The sequence below is a fragment of the Eretmochelys imbricata genome, chromosome 1, assembly GCF_965152235.1.
Source record: "Eretmochelys imbricata isolate rEreImb1 chromosome 1, rEreImb1.hap1, whole genome shotgun sequence".
Lineage (NCBI taxonomy): Eukaryota > Metazoa > Chordata > Testudines > Cheloniidae > Eretmochelys > Eretmochelys imbricata.
This window is the reverse complement of record NC_135572.1, coordinates 100,441,665-100,462,098: the sequence shown is the minus strand read 5'-3', so window position 1 is coordinate 100,462,098 and position 20,434 is coordinate 100,441,665. Positions and strand designations below refer to the sequence as shown.

The window sequence follows — 20,434 nt, the reverse complement described above, 5'->3', positions numbered from 1 at the left end:
TAGAGACTAACCAATTTATTTGAGCATGAGCTTTCGTGAGCTACAGCTCACTTCATCGGATGCATACCGTGGAAACTGCAGCAGACATTATATACACACAGAGATCATGAAACAATACCTCCTCCCACCCCACTGTCCTGCTGGTAATAGCTTATCTAAAGTGATCATCAAGTTGGGCCATTTCCAGCACAAATCCAGGTTTTCTCACCCCCCCACCCCCATACACACACAAACTCACTCTCCTGCTGGCAATAGCTCATCCAAAGTGACCACTCTCCCTACAATGTGCATGGTAATCAAGGTGGGCCATTTCCAGCACAAATCCAGGCTTTCTCACTGGGAGTGGCTAAGTCATTATGCAAGGTAGCCTATTTCCCCTTTTTTTTCCTATCCCCCTTCCCCCCCCCCCAACGTTCTGGTTAAACTTGGATTTAAACTTGGAGAGTGGTCAGTTTGGATGAGCTATTGCCAGCAGGAGAGTGAGTTTGTGTGTGTGTGTGTGTCCCTGGGAAAAGGTGGGGGGGGGTGAGAGAGCCTGGATTTGTGCTGGAAATGGCCCACCTTGATTACCATGCACATTGTAGGAAGAGTGGTCACTTTGGATGAGCTATTACCAGCAGGAGAGTGAGTTTGTGTGTGTATGGGGGTGGGGGGGTGAGAAAACCTGGATTTGTGCTGGAAATGGCCCACCTTGATTATCATGCACATTGTAGGGAGAGTGGTCACTTTGGATGAGCTATTACCAGCAGGAGAGTGAGTTTGTGTGTGTGGTTTTTGGAGGGGGGTGAGAGAACCTGAATTTGTGCAGGAAATGGCCCACCTTGATTATCATACACATTGTGAAGAGAGTTGTCACTTTGGATGGGCTATTACCAGCAGGAGAGTGAGTTTGTGTGGTGGGGGGTGGAGGGTGAGAAAACCTGGATTTGTGCTGGAAATGGCCCAACTTGATGATCACTTTAGATAAGCTATTACCAGCAGGACAGTGGGGTGGGAGGAGGTATTGTTTCATGATCTCTGTGTGTATACAATGTCTGCTGCAGTTTCCACGGTATGCATCCGATGAAGTGAGCTGTAGCTCACGAAAGCTCATGCTCAAATAAATTGGTTAGTCTCTAAGGTGCCACAAGTACTCCTTTTCTTTTTGTGAATACAGACTAACACGGCTTTTACTCTGAAACTTGCCAACAGGCACCGCTCCCTCAGCTCCCGTTGGCCACAGTTCCCAGCCAATGGGAGCTGTGGAGTTGGGGCGGGGGCAGTTGTGGAGTTGGGGCCTCAGCGGCATGCTGGCCACTTCCGGGAGCAGTGCGGAGTGAGGGAGGGCAGGAAGCAGCAGCGGCCGGGGCCCCCAGGCCATTTTAAATTGCCTGGGCCCCTGGGCAATTGCCCCCTTTGCCTCCCTCCCTCCCCCCAGTTGCCGGGCCTGATGGAATGTATTAACCGGAGTGTTGTGAGCAAGACACACAAAGTAGTTCTTATGCTCTACTCTGTGCTGGTTAGGCCTGAGCTCGAGTCTTGTGTCCAGTTCTGGGTGCCACATTTCAGGAAAGATGTGGACAATTTGGAGGAAGTCCAGAGAAAAGCAACAAAAATGATTAAAGGTCTACATGACCTATGGGGGAAGATTGAAAAAATTGGCTTTGTTTGGTCTGGAGAAGAGAAGACGGGGGACATAATAGTTTTCAAGTACTTAAAAGGTTGTGACACGGAGAAGGGGAAAAAAAATGTTCTCCTTAACTTCTGAGGATAGGACAAGACGCAATGGGCTTAAATTGCAGCAAGGGAGGTTTAGGTTGGACATTAGGAAAAACTTCCTGTCAGGTTGGTTAAACACTGGAATAAATTGCCCAGGGAGGTGGTGGAACCTCCATCATTGGAGATTTTTAAGAGCAGGTTAGACAAACACTTGTCAGAGATGGTCTAGATAATACTTAGTCCTGCCTTGAATGCAGGTGACTGGACTAGATGACCTCTTGAGGTCCCCTCTAGTCCTAAAATTCTATGAGTCTAAAATGCTAAGACAACAGACAAGGATCTGTGTTTAAGACTAAATGTTTAAAGAAATTGAAGTCTGAGTTGTGGACTGATACAAGAAGGCAGTTTCAGTATATAAATCCATGGTATATCCACACCCTGAATACTGCATGCAGTTCTGCTCGCCACATCTCAAAAAAGATAGATTAGAAGTGGAAAAGGTACAGAGAAGGGCAACAAAAATTATTAGGTGTATAGAGCAACTTCCATCTGAGGAGAGATTGAAAAGAGTGGAACTATTCAGCGTAGAAAAGAGATGTCTAAGGAGGAATAGAATAGAGTTCTATAAAATAATGAAAGGTGTGGAGAAAGTGAATATTTACTCCTTCACATAACACAAGAACCAGGGTTCACTCAATAAAATTAATAGGCAGTTTTAAAACAACCATCAGGAAGTACTTATTCACACAATGTACAGTCAACCTGTGGAACTCCTTGCCAGGGATGTTGTGAAGGCCAAAAGTATAACTGGGTTCAAAGAAAAACTAGAAATGTTTGTGGAGAATAGGTCTGTTAATGGCTATTAGCCAAGATGGTCAGGGACACAACCCCATGCTCTGAGTGTTCCTAAACATCTGACTGTCAGAAGGTGTGACTGGATAACTGTCCTTTTCTGTTCATCAACTCTGAAGCATCTGGCACTGGCCATTGTTGGAAGACAGGATATTGGACTGGATGAACCATTGGTCTGACCCAGTATGGCCATTCTTGTGTTATGTTCTCATGGCAGGAAGCTTCAGAGAAAGGTTTTGTACTAGGGGCAGGATTGTAGGAAACAGAGATAAAAAGATGCTTATTAAAAAGAGGACGTTGGTTAAAAAGAGGGCTCTAGAGAGAACATCTGTTAGGTAGGTTGGAAAGCTATTTAAAGGCAAGGAAGGCAATTTTGAACTGGATCCCAGAATGAAAAAAGCCATAAACAAAATTTTTTGTGTACTGTAGTTTGAAGAGCTGAGACCTGAGGTAGCCAAAGAGCAGGGCATTGCAAACATCAACGTAAGAGAAAATGAAGGCATAGGTGAGAATTTCATCAGAGGTAAAGTCAAAATAGTGTATTAAAGGAGAAATACTTTGGAGATTATATAACCTAGGTATACAGCTATAGAACATGTGGGAGGAGAGTGCATGATCAGTGATGATACCTTAGGTACAGATGAGCCAAATGGGGGAGGCCTGAGTTGAAAAGGATGATAGGAAAAAATGGTAGAATATTGGAGGATATTTTTTCACAATAGCCACATTTTCACCTGAGACAAATAGCTGATAAAACAGCAACATATGTATTTGGTCAAGGGAGTTATTGGGAATGACTAGGTAACTAAGGTATGTGTAGCTAGGTACCTTAAGTAAGAATTAGAATAACTGATTTCTAGATTTCTGCCCTTAACTATGCCTTTTAAAATTGGAAATCTGTCTTAGGTATTGCCATGAAAGCTATTTCAATATGCTTCTATGATGAAACACCTAATGCTTTCAAGTTCCGTACTTACATGTACATACTTTGTCATCTTAAAAGAAAATTGCTTTCTACATTGGATTCTAAATAATTCTGCAGATGGAAACTAGAGCTGGTTAAAATACTTCATTCAAAACTTTTCTCAACCAAAATTGGCCTTTTTCAAAGTCCAGAAAAGTTTGCAAAAAGCTTCTGAATTTTTCATAACTATTATTTTTTCATCAGAACTGGAGTATTTCATAATTCTAATTTTAGCTGTTGTTTTCTCCCTTTTCTCCTTTCCTAAATGAACTTGAGAAATAGCTTTACCTATAGCAAATCATTGTCTGCCATATGCAAGGTTACTTTGGAAATTTAAAATTCTAAATGTGTATTTTAAATTATTCTTCCAGTTGTTACGAAACCAGAGATTTCCTGCTTCTTTTCATCATGCTGTAGAAACATTTGTTAATATGCTAATGCCACACATCACTCAGAAGTACAGAGACAATCCAGAGGCTTCAAAAAATGCAAATCATAGTCTTGCTGTCTTTATAAAGGTAGGTACCCACAATAATATAGGCTCTAGGCTTATTATTTGCAGTAATTTTAATTTTCTTGGATTTTCACTTAGCAAGGTCTCACACAGCAGCATGTATGTATAAGGCATTGTAATGGGGCATGGCTCTTCTCCCACCTTCTTCCTCTCAGAAACTGCATGAACTCCAGTGGATATGCCTTCTCCGAACCCTTTTATTTCAAGTTCCATCCACCATTTCCACAACAATCCCCATGCAACCATCTATTTACTACTGTGCCTTTTTGAAACTCTCCCCAGAACCTGAGGGGAACAGGTCTCCCTCCCCTGAGGCCTCCATGTAACTGAGTTTAACTAGTCCTAATCCCCTCTCTCGCTATCAGCTTTGGACTAATGGGCTAATTTGCTTCTTATTCCATCCATCTGGCCAGTCTGGTTGTCTGTTTACCCTCCCCCCATCAGCTTTCTCAAGGGGGACTAATTAACATCTAAGTGACCAGAGTGCAGGCTTTGTTCACTTTGCACTCTGTCACAGGCATTTTAAGCATGCTTTTGTATGTGCAAACAGAGATGTATAAAAGAACAGGTTAAGTACTCATTGCAATTAGAAATAAGATTGTCTAAGCAAAACAGGGTATAGAATAAATTATAAAAAATGCAGGTTTTATTTTTGTGCTAGCAATTGCATACTTCCTTGCTTATTGCAATTTTTATTCCTTCATGGTTGTGCCATCCAATTATTTCCCCAATCCTACAAAGATTTAAGCATAAGCTTAACTTTATGCACTGTGAATAATGCACCTGCGTTTGCACTATGTAGTCAGGATCCCAATAGCTCTTCTTCTTTTATTCAATGAGTAAGCTCTAACAAAAAACAAAACAAAAAAGGAAGACAAAACTAATGATGCTGAGGTCAATATCTTGTTTATTTGAAAAGAGCCTTTGTTTTCTTCGGAGTCCCTTTCTTACTCACAATTTATTTCAATTTGGGGTTATTTCAATAAGAACAGTGTTCCATTAATTTTATGGGAATATGCATCAGTGTTGTAACTAAGATTTGTTACCTTAAAACTATGAGCACTAAAAAAGTGTGGATGAGCTTCCATAAAGCTCTATACACCTATCCTTTTATCTGGTTAGATTGTTTGTCCTTGGGTGCATGGAATTCACTTGTATCTGATTCAAAAGGCCTTTCTTCCTCTGTTGTTTGAATCCTAACTTGTTTAAGTATGATTTTATTATATTCAAAAACTTCCATTGTGTCTATTTTATCATTGTTCTGTTATGTGTTTTGTAACAATTGGTTAGAATCTCATTTGTGGTCCTTTTATTTATTTTATTGTTTTTTTAACTTTGGAAAAGAAATTTTAAATGTTTTTGAATCCTTTTCAAAGGGACTTCAAAATCAGACATAACCTCGTGTTTGGGTTTGGAGGAGGTGAGAACAGAGGCCCTCACATACTATAGTGATGTGGACCAAATAAGTACATAGAGATTTTATATAATTTATTTAATTTACCTGCCTACAATTCAGGTGCCCAGTTGCACACCTAATGATGTTGAATATGCACATGCATGACTAAACAACTTATCATATCCCAGACCCTGCCTGCTTATTTTCATGTTCTCATTTAGGTGAATTATAGTTCTGTCACTCACATTTCTCCTGTTGAAAATATTAACATGTATGTAAGCACAATTGGTGTGCCCAATTAGGCATATTGTCAGTTTTAGGGATGCAACACCAAATCATCTCTTTGAAAATTTGGTGTTTTGCTTTTTGTTAATAGCTTTACTGTTAATGGTGATGCCCTATTAACCCGGGATCATCTAAATTATGTATTATTTGTATTAGTCGCAGCTACAGCCACAGTCAAGATTGGGCCCCATTCTAGGCACTACACAAACATAGATGAAGACATTGGTCCCTATTCATAGAGCTTTTGATTCATTATTGTCAACAAAAAAAAAAAAAGATTTTGTTCGTTTAAGTAACAGTTTTACACATTTTAGAGTGAAAAGGGTAATTCTGTAATTAAAAGCTTTTCCTACCTCTACTCTATGGGCCACGTTTCAAAACCTGGACTGATTGCATTTTTGCTTCTTTTGAGTATCAACGGTTGCTCTATAAAATGGAAGCCAAGTTAGGTCTCTTTGTCAAATTTTCCTTTTAAAATGAAGTAGCTTTCTACTGTACAATTCTTGCTTTTAATAGCATTTATATTCAAATTATATGTTAAAAATATTCTTGGAAGATAAACTTTTAAAAGATGGATACCTAATTTAGTGAACACTGCATCTGGAAGTGCTTTAGCATGGTTTATATTTTATCTTTTTCAGAGATGTTTCACTTTTATGGATCGGGGTTTCGTGTTCAAGCAAATCAATAACTACATCAGCAGCTTTGCTCCAGGGGATCCAAAGGTACTCCACTCCTTTAATAACTTAAAAATGTGTTTCTCTTTTTGGTACACCTATGTAGCAAATTATGTGTTGAGATCCCAGAATGCTCTTCAGTTATATTCAGGCATTTTTCAGATTAGTCTCCCATTCCTGTGCAATCGCTGTGTTACTTTTTGCCTTCAAGACACCTTTGGCATTTTTGCCTCTCGGAACATTGAGACTGCTTGTGTCCTCTTCAAAGAGGAAGAGTGTGAACTGGTACAATTCTTTAGCATCCCTAGCTGGAAAATGGATGAAACAACATCAATGAGCACTTTGTGCAAGACCATGAAAGTCTCAAGGAACAAACTGACAATAATTGAAAGCGAGCCCTCTGATGTCTAAGACGTTCCTACAAATCGACAACCCTTCTAATTGCATGTGCCATGCAATCAAGCAACTTTCAAACAACTCTCAAATCTTGCATGCCACACAACATAGACTTGATAAAAGTAGAAAATCTAACACAGAATTAGATCTAGCTTTCAAATGCTGTATTGCACTAAAAAGCTCTCCTGGGTCTGCATGGCATGATGACCCATGTAGTCCCTAGGATTGTAGATTTGTAAAGGAGAAAGAAATCACTAGTGTTAAGAAATCTGTTTCCTTTTTAGCTATGCTACCAGAAAATTACTAAATTATTAAATTGTGTAATTTACATCTGATATATTTTTGCAGACCCTTTTTGAATTCAAATTTGAATTTCTTCGAGTGGTGTGTAACCATGAACACTACATCCCTTTGAATCTACCTATGCCATTTGGAAAAGGCAGAATTCAGAGATATCAAGGTAAATCCACATTTTTAACTATATAAATGTTAAAACTTTAGAAAGGACAGTCTATTTGAAAGAAAATGTTACCTAAAGACACCATTAGTATTTCTTGGAAGGAGTAAAAAAAACCAGGAGTACTTGTGGAACCTTAGATTTAACACATTTATTTGAGCATAAGCTTTCGTGAGCTACAGCTCACTTCATCGGATGCATGCCCGATGAAGTGAGCATGCATCTGATGAAGTAAGCTGTAGCTCATGAAAGCTTATGCTCAAATAAATTTGTTAGTCTCTAAGGTGCCACAAGTACTCCTTTTCTTTTTGCGGATACAGACTAACACGGCTGCTACTCTGAAACTTGGGAGTTGTGAAATTTTTAAATGGAAGCCTTATGTTATAATTCTTTTTTCTATTAAATCCCAAAGTAGTAGTTTGTTAGTGAAGCATTGCACTGAAAGTATCTAGGTAATATAATACAGCATTAGCCAAAGACACTGTGCCAGAGGTATATCTTTGATTTTCCCTCTAATATTTCCTACTTTGCTTAATAACAATAAGATATTAATTATGTATAGCTTATTTTTTTGTGTGTTCCTATTTGTTTCCATTTTATGAATACAGATTTTCTTTTGCCAACTGTGGAGTCCTATGACACTCCTGTCAGTGGGTGTGGGGTGGGATGTTTGCTCTTCTTTACTTTTTTCTATTTCTTACTTTTCTAATTTAAAAGCAATACAGCTTCGTGCCAAAATAAGTAATCTGCAATTATTCCATTTGTGGCTCATGGAGACACTACTAGATTACATTATTAACTTGGATTTGTAGTAAACCAGCTCACCAAGAAGAATTTAGAACTTCAAAGGTAGTGATGATTTGAAAAACAGTAGGTCTAGTAGGGAATAAAAATGCATGAGTGTACCGTTTGATGTGAATACCTTAGATTAGCTACCTTAAAAGTCCTTTGCTGCTTTACAACATTCCTCGTTCTAATGATGAACTATTATTGTTTATATACTGGACATACCACATTCTAGTTTTAAGCCCCAATCCTTACACTGCATCTGTATGAGTGGATCCCCATTGAAGACAGTAGGCTCTGTGCAGACACAGTGGTCCACCCGCTCTTATCCAGTTGTAGAACCGAGGCCTTAACACGTTCCTGGTTCTAGTTATATTAGCGATACTTAAGAGGGGTACCAGTAGAACTATCCCCTTAAGAGGGGATACCAGTAGTACCTATAAAACTGGAATGAACTTTAAGTGAGCCTCTTCTATAAAATTTTTCACTTTCTTCACATTTGTACTTTGTTTTGCAATAAATATCTCATCATTTTCCCTGATTTGTAAAAGAGAAAAGATGTGTACTTAATAATAATGTCCATCCATTTGTGTGTATAAAAACAGACTTAACTTGAGTAACTCAAATGTTCTAAACTGTCATCAAGGATCACATGAAGAAAGAGGTGCTGTCAGAAGTAACCAGAACAGTTTAAGACTATTTAAATAGTGCATCAAGCTCCTTAGCTACTAAGAAGCCCTATCTAATGCATGGATTCTTGACAGATTAACTTTTTTGCAACCAATGTACAGTATCATACCTTATTGGCTTGATAAAACATAATTTTGCTAATGGGAAGCACTTCAGGGTGATTTAAGATTTGGGATTCAGAGTGAGGTAACTGCAGGTGATATCATGCTCCTTGTGGGCCACAGGGTGCTCCATGTCCTGCACTTGCCTTGTCCTAGCCCTCAGGAATGCCTTGGACGACAACACTCATTGGATAAAATGCTGCTGCTGCGAGAGAGTTCTAGGCTGTTGCTTACATAGTTCTGCTGAAGTTGCAGAAGTAAAAAAGCACTAAAAGACAGACAGCAGATGTCAAATATCAGCTGTCATAAATATAAAGGGAAGGGTAAACCCCTTTAAAATCCCTCCTGGCCAGAGGAAAAATCCTCTCACCTGTAAAGGGTTAAGAAGCTAAAGGTAACCTTGCTGGCACCTGACCAAAATGACCAATGAGGAGACAAGATACTTTCAAAAGCTGGGAGGAGGGAGAGAAACAAAGGGTCTGTGTCTGTCTATATGCTGCTTTTGCCAGGGATAGACCAGGAATGGAGTCTTAGAACTTTTAGTAAGTAATCTAGCTAGGTATGTGTTAGATTATGATTTCTTTAAATGGCTGAGAAAAGAATTGTGCTGAATAGAATGACTGTTTCTGTCTGTGTGTCTTTTTGTAACTTAAGGTTTTGCCTAGAGGGATTCTCTGTTTTGAATCTAATTACCCTGTAAGGTATCTACCATCCTGATTTTACGGGGGTGATTCCTTTACTTCTGTTTACTTCTATTTCTATTAAAAGTCGTCTTGTAAGAAAACTGAATGTTTTTTCATTGTTCTCAGATCCAAGGGTTTGGGTCTGTGGTCACCTATGCAAATTGGTGAGGATTTTTACCAAACCTTTCCCAGGAAGTGGGGTGCAAGGGTTGGGAGGATTTTGGGGGGAAAGACGTGTCCAAACTACATTTCCCAGTAAACCCAGTTAGAGTTTGGTGGTGGCAGTGGATATTCCAAGGACAAAGGATAAAATTAATTTGTACCTTGGGGAAGTTTTAACCTAAGCTGGTAAAAGTAAGCTTAGGAGGTTTTCATGCAGGTCCCCACATCTGTACCCTAGAGTTCAGAGTGGGGGAGGAACCTTGACATCAGCAGTGCAAGGAGGCCTGTAATAGATCTGTCCTTTTAGCTTTGCTCCTCTCCTCTTTAGTGGCATCTCTGAGGAGAATTTACCAAAACATTGTGCTTTTATAGACCCAAGCAGCTGCAGAAATGAGTAAACATGCTTGCTAGTGCTCTGTTCTATGTGGGGAGGATGACCCTAGTTTTGTCCTTTTCCTTATGTTGAGGAATGCAGAGCGGTGGAGCTGGGAGTTCCCATTTCCTGTATAGAACAGGGCACCAGTCATACTTTTTTGTTCCTATGATTCAGCTGGGGCTGTAAGAGAAATGAAGTAGGCTCTCTTTAAGAACGTCATATTAAAAAATTGGGGCAGCAGCCTTCTTACAGGGCTCCCAGCTTTGATGAAATTCTGCCTGCAATGGTTTTCTCTTAATTCTTCATCATGCTAAGGTCCAAAGATCCATTACAATGTGTCTTCAGCTTTTTGCAGCTTGGGTAGAGTACCAGACCTGTTGATTCCCTACATTAGGGGAATGCTCTGTTCCCTAAAGTGCCTGCCTGTTTTGTTCTGCTTCCCCAGTGGCTGGCTTGCAGGTCTAACCGTACCTCTCTGCTGATTAAACAGATATTACTGGTCCGTATTAATTCTTAAAGTAAAACAGGGTGATAGTTATCATAGTTAACTAAATGGCAAAAATATCAGTTTGGAAAAAGACAAATATTAAGCATTGTGCAGGGTTCATAAAGAGACTAGATGCAGAACAATAACAGTGAACCTGAGAAATCTTGGAGGAGATTAATGAGGTAAAACCTGATAAATTGATGTGCTTTCAAAACTTTCAAAACATATCACATCTTAGAGAAGCTCTTTCTGCACTCATTGCATAAATTAGATAGCTATAGGATTATTTTATTCTCATTTGAAAAATACACTTTTAAATTTTAAGCATTGCTTGACTTTATTTGGTGTTTCTTTATACCTCAGTATAGGATAGATTTTAATTTTCATTTCACCTATTGCTAGAGGTATTTTATGTAAGTAAGTACAAATACAGTGTTTTTATTATTATGGTGGGAGTTTTCGTTTTAAACCAATCATTACTTTATATGCAGCTACATCTTTAAAACACAATACTTAATGTGCAAAGATACTTATGTAAATTATTCTTAAACTTCTATTTCATAGATGTTAAAAATTCCAGAGAATAATATAATGCATGTATATTATAATATACCATATGTTAACTGAATCCTTTTTCAAATATGCTTAGTAATTATTTATATTCATGTTGAGAAACTGAGAAGAAAAAGTTGTTTAATTTAGAAGACTTTTATTTGCCTACTTGATACCATTTCCTTACTTTGTTTCATTCATAAGTGTTTTCAATATCTGCTAAAAAATTTCTGAAGTATTTTGATTTCTTTGAAAAATATCAGTAAATAAACTATATATCCTTAGCAGTAACTCCTTTATTAGTATGCCTAATAAATCCCTGGTGTGAAATATGCAGTTCACTCAGGCACAAATTTTTAAAACACGAATGTCTAAAATTAGATCCCATAATCTATATTTAAGACCCAGTCCTGAAAGTGGGTCCATGTAGGCACAAGAGCTCACTCACACGGATCCAGTTATGGGAATGGAGTTAGACACTTAAGCACTCTCATTATTCAGAGGTGTTCAGTATCTACAATTGCTGTTGAAGAAAGTTGGTGCTCAGCACCTCTGTATATCGGTACCTAAATACTGGTTTAGGAGTCTAATTTTAGCTGTTCAAGGTCAGAAATTTTTGCCCAAGTGAATTAACTTAAAATACTTTCTTCTTTGAATGTGTTGCTCATGTCCATTCCAAGTAGGTGTGTACACGCCATGTGCACAGTCATCGGAAGGCTTCTCCCCTAGCAGGAGCCGTTAGGTTGGCCATAGAGACCCCTGGAGTCGCACCTTCATGGCGGTGTATATAGGACCCTGCTGACCTACTGCCTCTGCAGTCCCTTCTTACTGCCCATGACGGTTGCTGGAGCTACATATGTTCTTTAGCCTCCGCAAGCCCTTCCCCCAGTGGACTCTCTTGTTCAATTTCTGTAAATAGTTGGATTAGGGTTAGTGTTTGTGTAGTACTTTAGATTAGTTAGTAAGTTTTTGTTGGGGGTTCTCCCCCCGCCCCCACCTCGATTCCCTTCCCCGGGACCAGGGCATGTCTTGGACCCAAAATTTGAAGCCGTGTGGGTCCTGCCACAAACCCATGCCAAAAGGCAATCCACACGATTCCTGTTTAAAGTGCCTAGGCGAAACCCATCAGACGGATCGCTGCAGGATCTGCAGAGGTTTTCACCCTAGGACCAAAAAGGAGAGGGACTTCAGACTGAAGCAACTGCTCATGGAAGCAGTTCTTCATCCCCAGCCAGCCCCAGGCCACTTGTATCCAGCACCCAGGACTTCAGTGCAGAGTGCGCTGGCCTCACTTAGAGAGACTACGGTGCAAAGGAAAGATTCTGTACCCAATACCCTTCGGCACTGCTATTCTCCAGCAACGAAGCTCACTCTGCTAGCCCAGCACACTCCCACTTGCCGGTGCCTGACAAGAGGCACAAGAAGACGGACAGGGGTGCTCGCCCGGAACAAGATGGTCTGGGCATGAAAGCACTAGTGAAGTGTGTCGCATGCTGGGGCACTCAGCACATGCGCTGCAAGGGGCAGCACCAGTGACTTAAACCCCACAGAGGGGTCTGGTGCCCATGGAGTCCCCTGTCAGGTAATGCCATGTGGCGCAACTGGACCTTCCCTCCACTCCATACACCTTTGAGGCAGCCAGGGACCTGATAGCCTTGATGGCACCACAGTCCCCTGCCAGAAGAGAGGGCGCACTGGCTCTAAAACCTCCGTCAACGCATTGTAGTGCAGTGCCATCTAGAGGCAAACCGGCCATGTGGAGGCCTTCTCCTCGGTACCTCTGTGGTTTCCGTGTTTGGAGTCTGTCTTCGGACTCAGAAGTGGAGTCCTACATCTCCAGACACAGCCGGCACTGGTCAGAGCGCCACTGTCATAGGCAGGATGTGGGACAGGTCCTTGCCATGATGCCTTGGCCAGTGCAGTGGCAGGTTCCAGCACAATGGCCCTTCTGGTCCCCATGGGTGTACCATCAGGCCCAGTGGTCTATCTCCAGATGTTCCTGGTCCGTCGCCTTGGAGGGTCGGGCTGCTTTACCACCCAGGGACTGCATACCACCCTGCAGCACCTAGGCCAGCAGGGAGGTCAGGACCGGGTTAGATGATAGAGCTGACCATGGCTCTGAACTGGAAGTTGTGGTGCAGGGCGAACATGGCAAGCTGGAAGGTCAGAACAGTTGATTAATGTCATTAAACTTGATTAATGACAAACTGAAGTTTCGCTTGTCAAATATCAGCAGTGCAAGGAGGCCTTTAGTAGATCTGTCCAAGACTCACCCACCTACCCCTCTGTTGGAGTACTCTGGTAAGAAGGAACTGAGGATGTTGCGTGTCGTCAGGGGCATATATACGCCACCATGAAGGCATGACTGCAGGAGGCTCCATAGCCAACCTAACAGCTAACAGGTACCGACAACTGTGCATGCGGCATGCACACACCTACTTGGAACGGACATGAGCAACACATCTTGAAGAAAAACAGTTATGAGAAGGTAGGTAACCGTTTTTTACTCTTAATGTTCATTGTTACTAGTTTTCATAAAATTATACTTAAAGCTATGGTAGTTTTGTATTTCACTAACTGTCTAATACCTACATGTTGAACGAACACATAGTATATATGACAGATGTCTGCCTGACAAAGCCACACAGTTTTGAGGCAAAGTGGGTTTTTGAACAAGCCACGTCTAAACTGTTTTTGCAACTAAGCATGAAAAAAGGGGAAGTCCATGTTTATGTTAATTGGCAAATTAATTGCACCCTCCTAAACTACAGCTTATACTCTACTTTCAGACCTCCAGCTCGACTATTCATTAACAGATGAATTTTGCAAGAATCACTTCTTAGTGGGACTGCTCCTGCGGGAGGTGGGAAATGCATTACAAGAATTCAGAGACATCCGGCAGATTGCAATTAGTGTGCTCAAGAATTTGATGATAAAGCATTCTTTTGATGACAGATATGCTTCCAGGGTAAGATTACTACACTTCAACAATTAGGAAATTAAAAAGTTTAGGTACATACATTTTCAGGTTTTATGGTTGGGAAAATACTGTTAATTTGCAAATGAAGTATCAACAGAAAATAAGTGTATCTACAGTGATATAGTTAGTATATAGCTGATAGATATTGATACAAACATTGGGTTCTGAAAACTGATTTGTGTTTTCATTTTTTAATTATGGTAAAAATATACTTATTAAAATAACTGCACATTACCTTTAAGTAAATTACAATGTAGACAGATGTAGTCAGATTTTCTTATTTGCTCAAAATTGCTTTTTAACTTATTTATTTGTAATTACTATTAGCCATTATTAATATTCAACTAATTTTGGTTAGTCCTTCCATGATCTATTAGAAGGACAACTAGTTAACATAAAGTGGAATTGCCAGTTGTAGTAAACATTGGATGACTTTGGAGTTTCCTGGTGTTTTCTAAATTTGGAGGGCCTTGTGTTGTGGTGAAGCCAGCGGCATATTAACGCCTAGGCCGACAAATTTGCAGGGGCGGCAAATTTATAATAGCAGCTGGAGACTGCTTCCCCAGGTGCTGGTTCACTCCCTCCGTCCCCACCCCAACTCCACCCCTCCCTGCCCCTATTGGTCCCCTTCCCCAATCCCCACCCCAGCCCCGCCTCCTCTCCTGAGTGCGCCGCGTTCCCCCCCTTTCTTCCCCCCTCCTTCACAAAGCTCTTTCATGCACAAGCACTGGCAAGGAGCAGGGAGAAGCAGGACCCGGTGGTGTGCTTAGGGGAGGAGGTGGAGGCAGAGTGGAGGTGAGCTGGGGTGGGGGAGCTGCTGGGTGGGGGCAATTATTTCTGGGCCTAGGGGCAGCAAAATCATTAATCTGCCACTGGGTGAAGCATCCATGATTTTGTAATTGCAGTTCTGATGGACTTCTTAAATTTGCATCATTTTAATTTTGACCCTTCCTGTGTATTTAGTTTCAAGCACGTATCATTTTGTTCTCCAGTGGCATGTTGAAATAGTAAAGAACAAATTCCTTGACCTATAAATTTTAGTTGCAGTATTCATTGTTGAATAATAAATATTTAGTGGTCACCATTGTATATCTGTATGCTAATGAATACATGTTCTAGACCAGCAGTCTCCAAACTTTTGAGGGTTGTGCCTTCCCTTACCCCTGTGCACACCACCCCAGAGCCAGGGCTGGGAACGGGGCCATGGCTCAGGGGGTCGGGGAGGGATGCAGACAGGGGGCTGGGGATGGGAGCAGGGCCACGGCTGTGGGCAGGGACAGGAGCAGAGCTGTAGCGGTGGGGGCTGGCAGCCAGGCCTCTGCTCCCAGCCCCGGCCCCAGCCTTGGCCCCAGGCGGGGAATGGAGCAGCAGCCAAGGCTGGAGACAGGGTCGGGATCCGGATTGGAGCGCACCAAGGCTGAGGACGGGGCCAAGCCTAGGGCCAGGAGCCAGGAACATGGCTGGGGGTGGGACTGGAGCAGAGCTGGGTGGCACTCCTTCCTTGCCCTCTGTGGGGACTGGCCCGGGCCCTGCAATAATCCCTGGAAGTTCCTCCATGCCCCCCTTGTCTGTGTGCCTCACAGTTTGGGGACCTCTATCCTAGACCCTGATTTAGCGTATCTTCCCTAATGCTGAATATTGGGTTCCGTAATTAGGGGAAGAACAGTAGAAGCATTCACATTGATGGGTTGTTTTGTTTGTTTGTTTTTTAAATCACTGGTTTCATTATTTAACAAGAACCGTGAATCTTTGTTCAGAGCCATCAAGCAAGAATAGCCACTTTGTATCTGCCAGTGTTTGGACTGCTACTAGAAAATGTCCAGCGAATTAATGTCAAGGACGTGTCACCTTTTCCTGTTAATCCTTCCAGCAGCGTAAGTGAGCCTCTTTATTATTTGACATTCTGAGTTATTTTTAGCAGAATATATTCAATAATGTGCATATGGCAAGCTGAATGCTATGGACTAGATCCTTGGGTCCAAACGAGGTGCACTTAAATCACCATTGTATTTCATATATCCTGGGGTCTGTAGCAGGCTAGCTCAGTCCTGAGCATAAATTAGGCCAGCCTTATGGCTGCTCTATCTAAAATAAGCTTGTAATGGCCCCGTAGCGACTGTTATGCCACCAAGGATAGCCAGAGCAGAAGAGACCTCAAGCCATGTCACCACCTCATTTATGTCAGAAGGACAAAGAAATGGTATTGGTTTGTTTGCTCTTTATAGACCACAGTGGTCATGTTCCTGTATTTTGCTCACTCCAAATTTCCATAAAAGTTTATTAGAATTTTAGGTGCACGGGAGTGCAGTGTTGGGTTCAGTATGTATATATGTTCATTTCTTTTTTTAAAAAAAATCAATTGCCTGTTTACAGCTCCACACAAAAAAAAGTTAAAAGAACATTAAGGTTACAAAGTCAAACTTTGAAATTAGATAATGCCAGAATTATGGTTGTCTTTGCTAGCTTAATTAGGCTCTCTTTTGCATATGCATTATGATTAGGGCCCTATGTAAATGACGATTTCACAGAAGGCATGAAAATCATGAAAATGACCCCAAATCATGATCATATAGACATTTTCCTTTTCAAAAAAAGTATTTACAACAAAAAAAATTTGCTTCTCTACTTTTTTATTCAGAAATTGGGCATTAGTGTTTGAGCTGTCCTGCTAACTACATCAACAGCTTGCATTTTTGCTATTATAGACCCTGATCCCGCTAGCGTTAACATACTTGAAGTCAATGGGGCTACTCAAATACATAAAGTTAATCACATACATAAATATTAGGAGGACTGGGGCTGTAGTTGTTAAAATGAAGACAAAGACAGGAGTCTTTGTTGGTACTCAGCAGACAGCCCATGTCGATGGACTCTTTTATTACCTAATTCAGTCAATGACATAAAAATTACCAAGTGAAACAAAAAAGAGACGTTCACAATACATTTTCAGGAGAAGGAGAAATTTCTGGATGTTGTAAACAAAAGTAAGGCAAGTCTAAATAAAGTCATTCTAAAAAGTATATACCCAACTGTGTGCAGTATTGAAGTAAACATATTGACATGTTAGAGGTAATGTTCAGTATCCCATGTTTGTTTCAGTGTGCTGTGGCATGTACTTTGTCACCCTTGACTTTTAAAAACATCTGATATCACATTCCTGCGGAGGGGGGGGGGAGAGAGAGATGTAATGTGCGCACACACTAATTTTGGAATGTCACAAAATGTACATTATAATAATTTGTTTTTATTTTCTGAACAGAGTGTAAAAGATGAACCACTTAGTATGCCAGCTGCAAATCCTTTGGTAACACCACAAAAATCAGGAAACACTTCGGATAACAACCTCCACAAAGATCTGTTTGGTGTTATCTCTGGCATTGGTAATACTTTTTTTAAAAAATTCTGACTAGTTTTCTCTTCTTTCTTTACTAAAAAAAACTTTAAGTCTTAGTGTCATCACATTTTGAAAACATGTACTATGAAAAGGTTTAATCATTCCAGTCAAGTAAGTGAGAGCTCCTTTCTTGGATGAAACACAGATAAACTGCCAGTCATGAAAGTAAGAATGTAAAGGACATCACTTCTGCCAGTTGTCGTATGTGGGGTTTCTGAGTCTGGAGGGCAGGCAAAAGTATATGAATATAGATCCATTCTGGTATAGCCATATCTCCGCCAATTCAGTGTAACTTATTTATATTTATAGTAGGGCTGTCAAGCGATTAAAAAAATGAATCATGATTAATCGCACTATTAAGCAATAGAATACCAAGTGAAATGTATTCAATATTTTTGGATGTTTTTCTACATTTTCAAATATATTGATTTCAATTACAACACAGAATACAAAGTGTACAGTGTTCAGTTTATATTTATTTTTTATTACAAATATTTGCACTGTAAAAAAAGTATTTTTCAGTTCATCTAATCAAGTACTGTAGTGCAGTCTCTTTATGATGAAAGTTGAACTTACAAATGTAGAATTATGTACAAAAAATAACTGCATTCAAACATAAAACAATGTAAAACTTTAGAGCCTATTAGTCTACTCAGTCCTATTTCTTGTTCAGCCAATCACTCAGACAAACAAGCTTGTTTACATTTGCAGGAAATAATGCTGTCTGCTTGTTGTTCACAATATCACCTGAAAGTGAGAACAGGAATTCGCATGGCACTGTTGCAGCCAGCATCGCAAGATATTTACATGCCCAATGTGCTGAAGATTCATATGTCCCTTCATGTTTCACCCACTATATCAGAGGACGTGTCCATGCTGATGACAGGTTCAGCTCAATAACCATCCAAGCACTGTGGACCGATGCATGTTCATTTTTATCATCTGAGTCAGATGCCACCAGCAGTGGTGGGTCGAGTTTTGTAGTTTCTTTATCAGAGTGTTGATCTTTTAAGATGTCTGAAAGCATACTTCACACCTCATCCCTCTCAGATTTTGGAAGGCTCTTCAGATTCTTAAATCTTGGAGTGCTGTAGCTATCTTTAGAAATCTCACAGTAGTACCTTCTTTGCCTTTTGTCAAATCTTCAGCGAAAGTGTTCTTAAAATTAACAGCCTGATGAGTCATCATCCATGACTACTATAACATGAAATATATGGCAGAATGTGGGTAAAACAGAGCCGGAGACATACAATTCTCCCCTAAGGGGTTCAATAACAAATTTAATTAAAGCATTATTTTTTTAATGAGTGTCATCAGCATGGAAGCATGTCTTCTGGAATTGTGTCCGAAACATGAAGGGGCATACAAATGTTTAGCATATCTGGCAGGTAAATACCTTGCAATGCCAAGTACAAAAGTCCCATGTGAACGCCTGTTCTCACTTTATGGTGATATAAATAAGAAGTGGGCAGCATTATCTCCCATATATATAAATAAACTTGTTTGTCTTAGCAATTATTAAACAAGAAGTAGGACTGAGTGGACTTGTAGGCTCTAAAGTTTTGCATTGTTTTGTTTTTGAGTGCAGTTATATAACAAAAAAAATCTACATTTGTAAATTGCACTTTCACGATAAAGAAATTGCAATACAGTACTTGCATGAGGTGAACTGAAAAAACTATTTGTTTTATCATTTTTACAGTGCAAATATTTGCAAGAAAAAATAATATAAAGTGAGCACTCTACACTTTGTATTCCGTGTTGTAATTTAAATCAATATATTTGAAAATGTAGAAAAACATCCATAAATATCTAATAACTTTCAATTGGTATTCTATTGTTTAACAGCGCAGTTAAAACTGCGATTAATCGCGTGACTTAACTGCGATTAATGGACAGCCCTAATTTATAGAAGTACGTTCAGGCACATCTTTGATTTTGTCCACCTCTTGTTCAGTATGAAGACTCTAAACTTAAATTGCTGCTGCTACTCTTCATAAGAGACTGCCAGATAGCTGTGAAAAGAAAAGGAGGACTTGTGGCACCTTAGAGACTAACCAGTTTATTTGAGCATAAGCTTTCGTGGACTACGGCTCACTTCATCGGATGCATTCAGTGGAAAATACAGTGGGGAGATTTATATACACAGAGACCATGAAACAATGGGTGTTACCATACACACTGTAACGAGAGTGATCAGGTAAGGTGAGCTATTACCAGCAGAAGAGCGGGGGGGCGGGGGGTGCATTTTGTAGTGATAATCAAGGTGGACCATTTCCAGCAATTGACAAGAATGTCTGAGGAACAGCGGGGGGGGGAGAGGAATAAACATGGGGAAATAGTTTTACTTTGTGTAATGACCCATCCACTCCCAGTCTTTATTCAAGACTAAGTTAATTGTATCTAGTTTGCAAATTAATTCCAATTCAGCAGTCTCTCATTGGATTCTGTTTTTGAAGATTTTTTGTTGAAGAATTACCACTTTTAGGTCTGTAATCGAGTGACCAAAGAGATTGAAGTGTTCTCCGACTGGTTTTTGAATGTTATAATTCTTGATGTCTGGTTTGTGTCCATTGATTCTTTTACGTAGAGACTGTCCAGTTTGGCCAGTGTACATGGCAGAGGGGCATTGCTGGCACATGATGGCATATATCACATTGGTAGATGTGCAGGTGAACGAGCCTCTGATAGGGTGGCTGATGTGATTAGGCCCTATGATGGCTTCCCCTGAATAGATATGTGGACACAGTTGGCAACGGGCTTTGTTGCAAGGATAGGTTCCTGGGTGCGTGGTTGCTGGTGAGTATTTGCTTCAGGTTTGGGGGCTGTCTGTAAGCAAGGACTGGCCTGTCTCCCAAGATCTGTGAGAGTGATGGGTCATCCTTCAGGATACGTTGTAGATCCTTGATGATGCGTTGGAGAGGTTTTAGTTGGGGGCTGAAGGTGATGGCTAGTGGCGTTCTGTTCTTTTCTTTGTTGGGCCT

The 20,434-nt window shown here is 40.5% G+C and overlaps 1 protein-coding gene across 8 annotated transcripts in view; it reads left to right on the top strand.

Moving 5' to 3' along the window:
- The window catches only part of DOCK9 (dedicator of cytokinesis 9), a 335,650-nt gene that overhangs the window by 211,544 nt on the left and 103,672 nt on the right, over positions 1–20,434 (top strand). For all 8 annotated transcript variants that reach the window (XM_077812928.1, XM_077812891.1, XM_077812874.1 and 5 more), the window contains exons 28-33: positions 3,886–4,032; positions 6,351–6,434; positions 7,131–7,242; positions 13,866–14,044; positions 15,814–15,930; positions 17,316–17,436. In XM_077812928.1, coding sequence (XP_077669054.1) covers positions 3,886–4,032; positions 6,351–6,434; positions 7,131–7,242; positions 13,866–14,044; positions 15,814–15,930; positions 17,316–17,436 — 760 coding nt within the window. The remainder of the gene's footprint in view (positions 1–3,885; positions 4,033–6,350; positions 6,435–7,130; positions 7,243–13,865; positions 14,045–15,813; positions 15,931–17,315; positions 17,437–20,434) is intronic.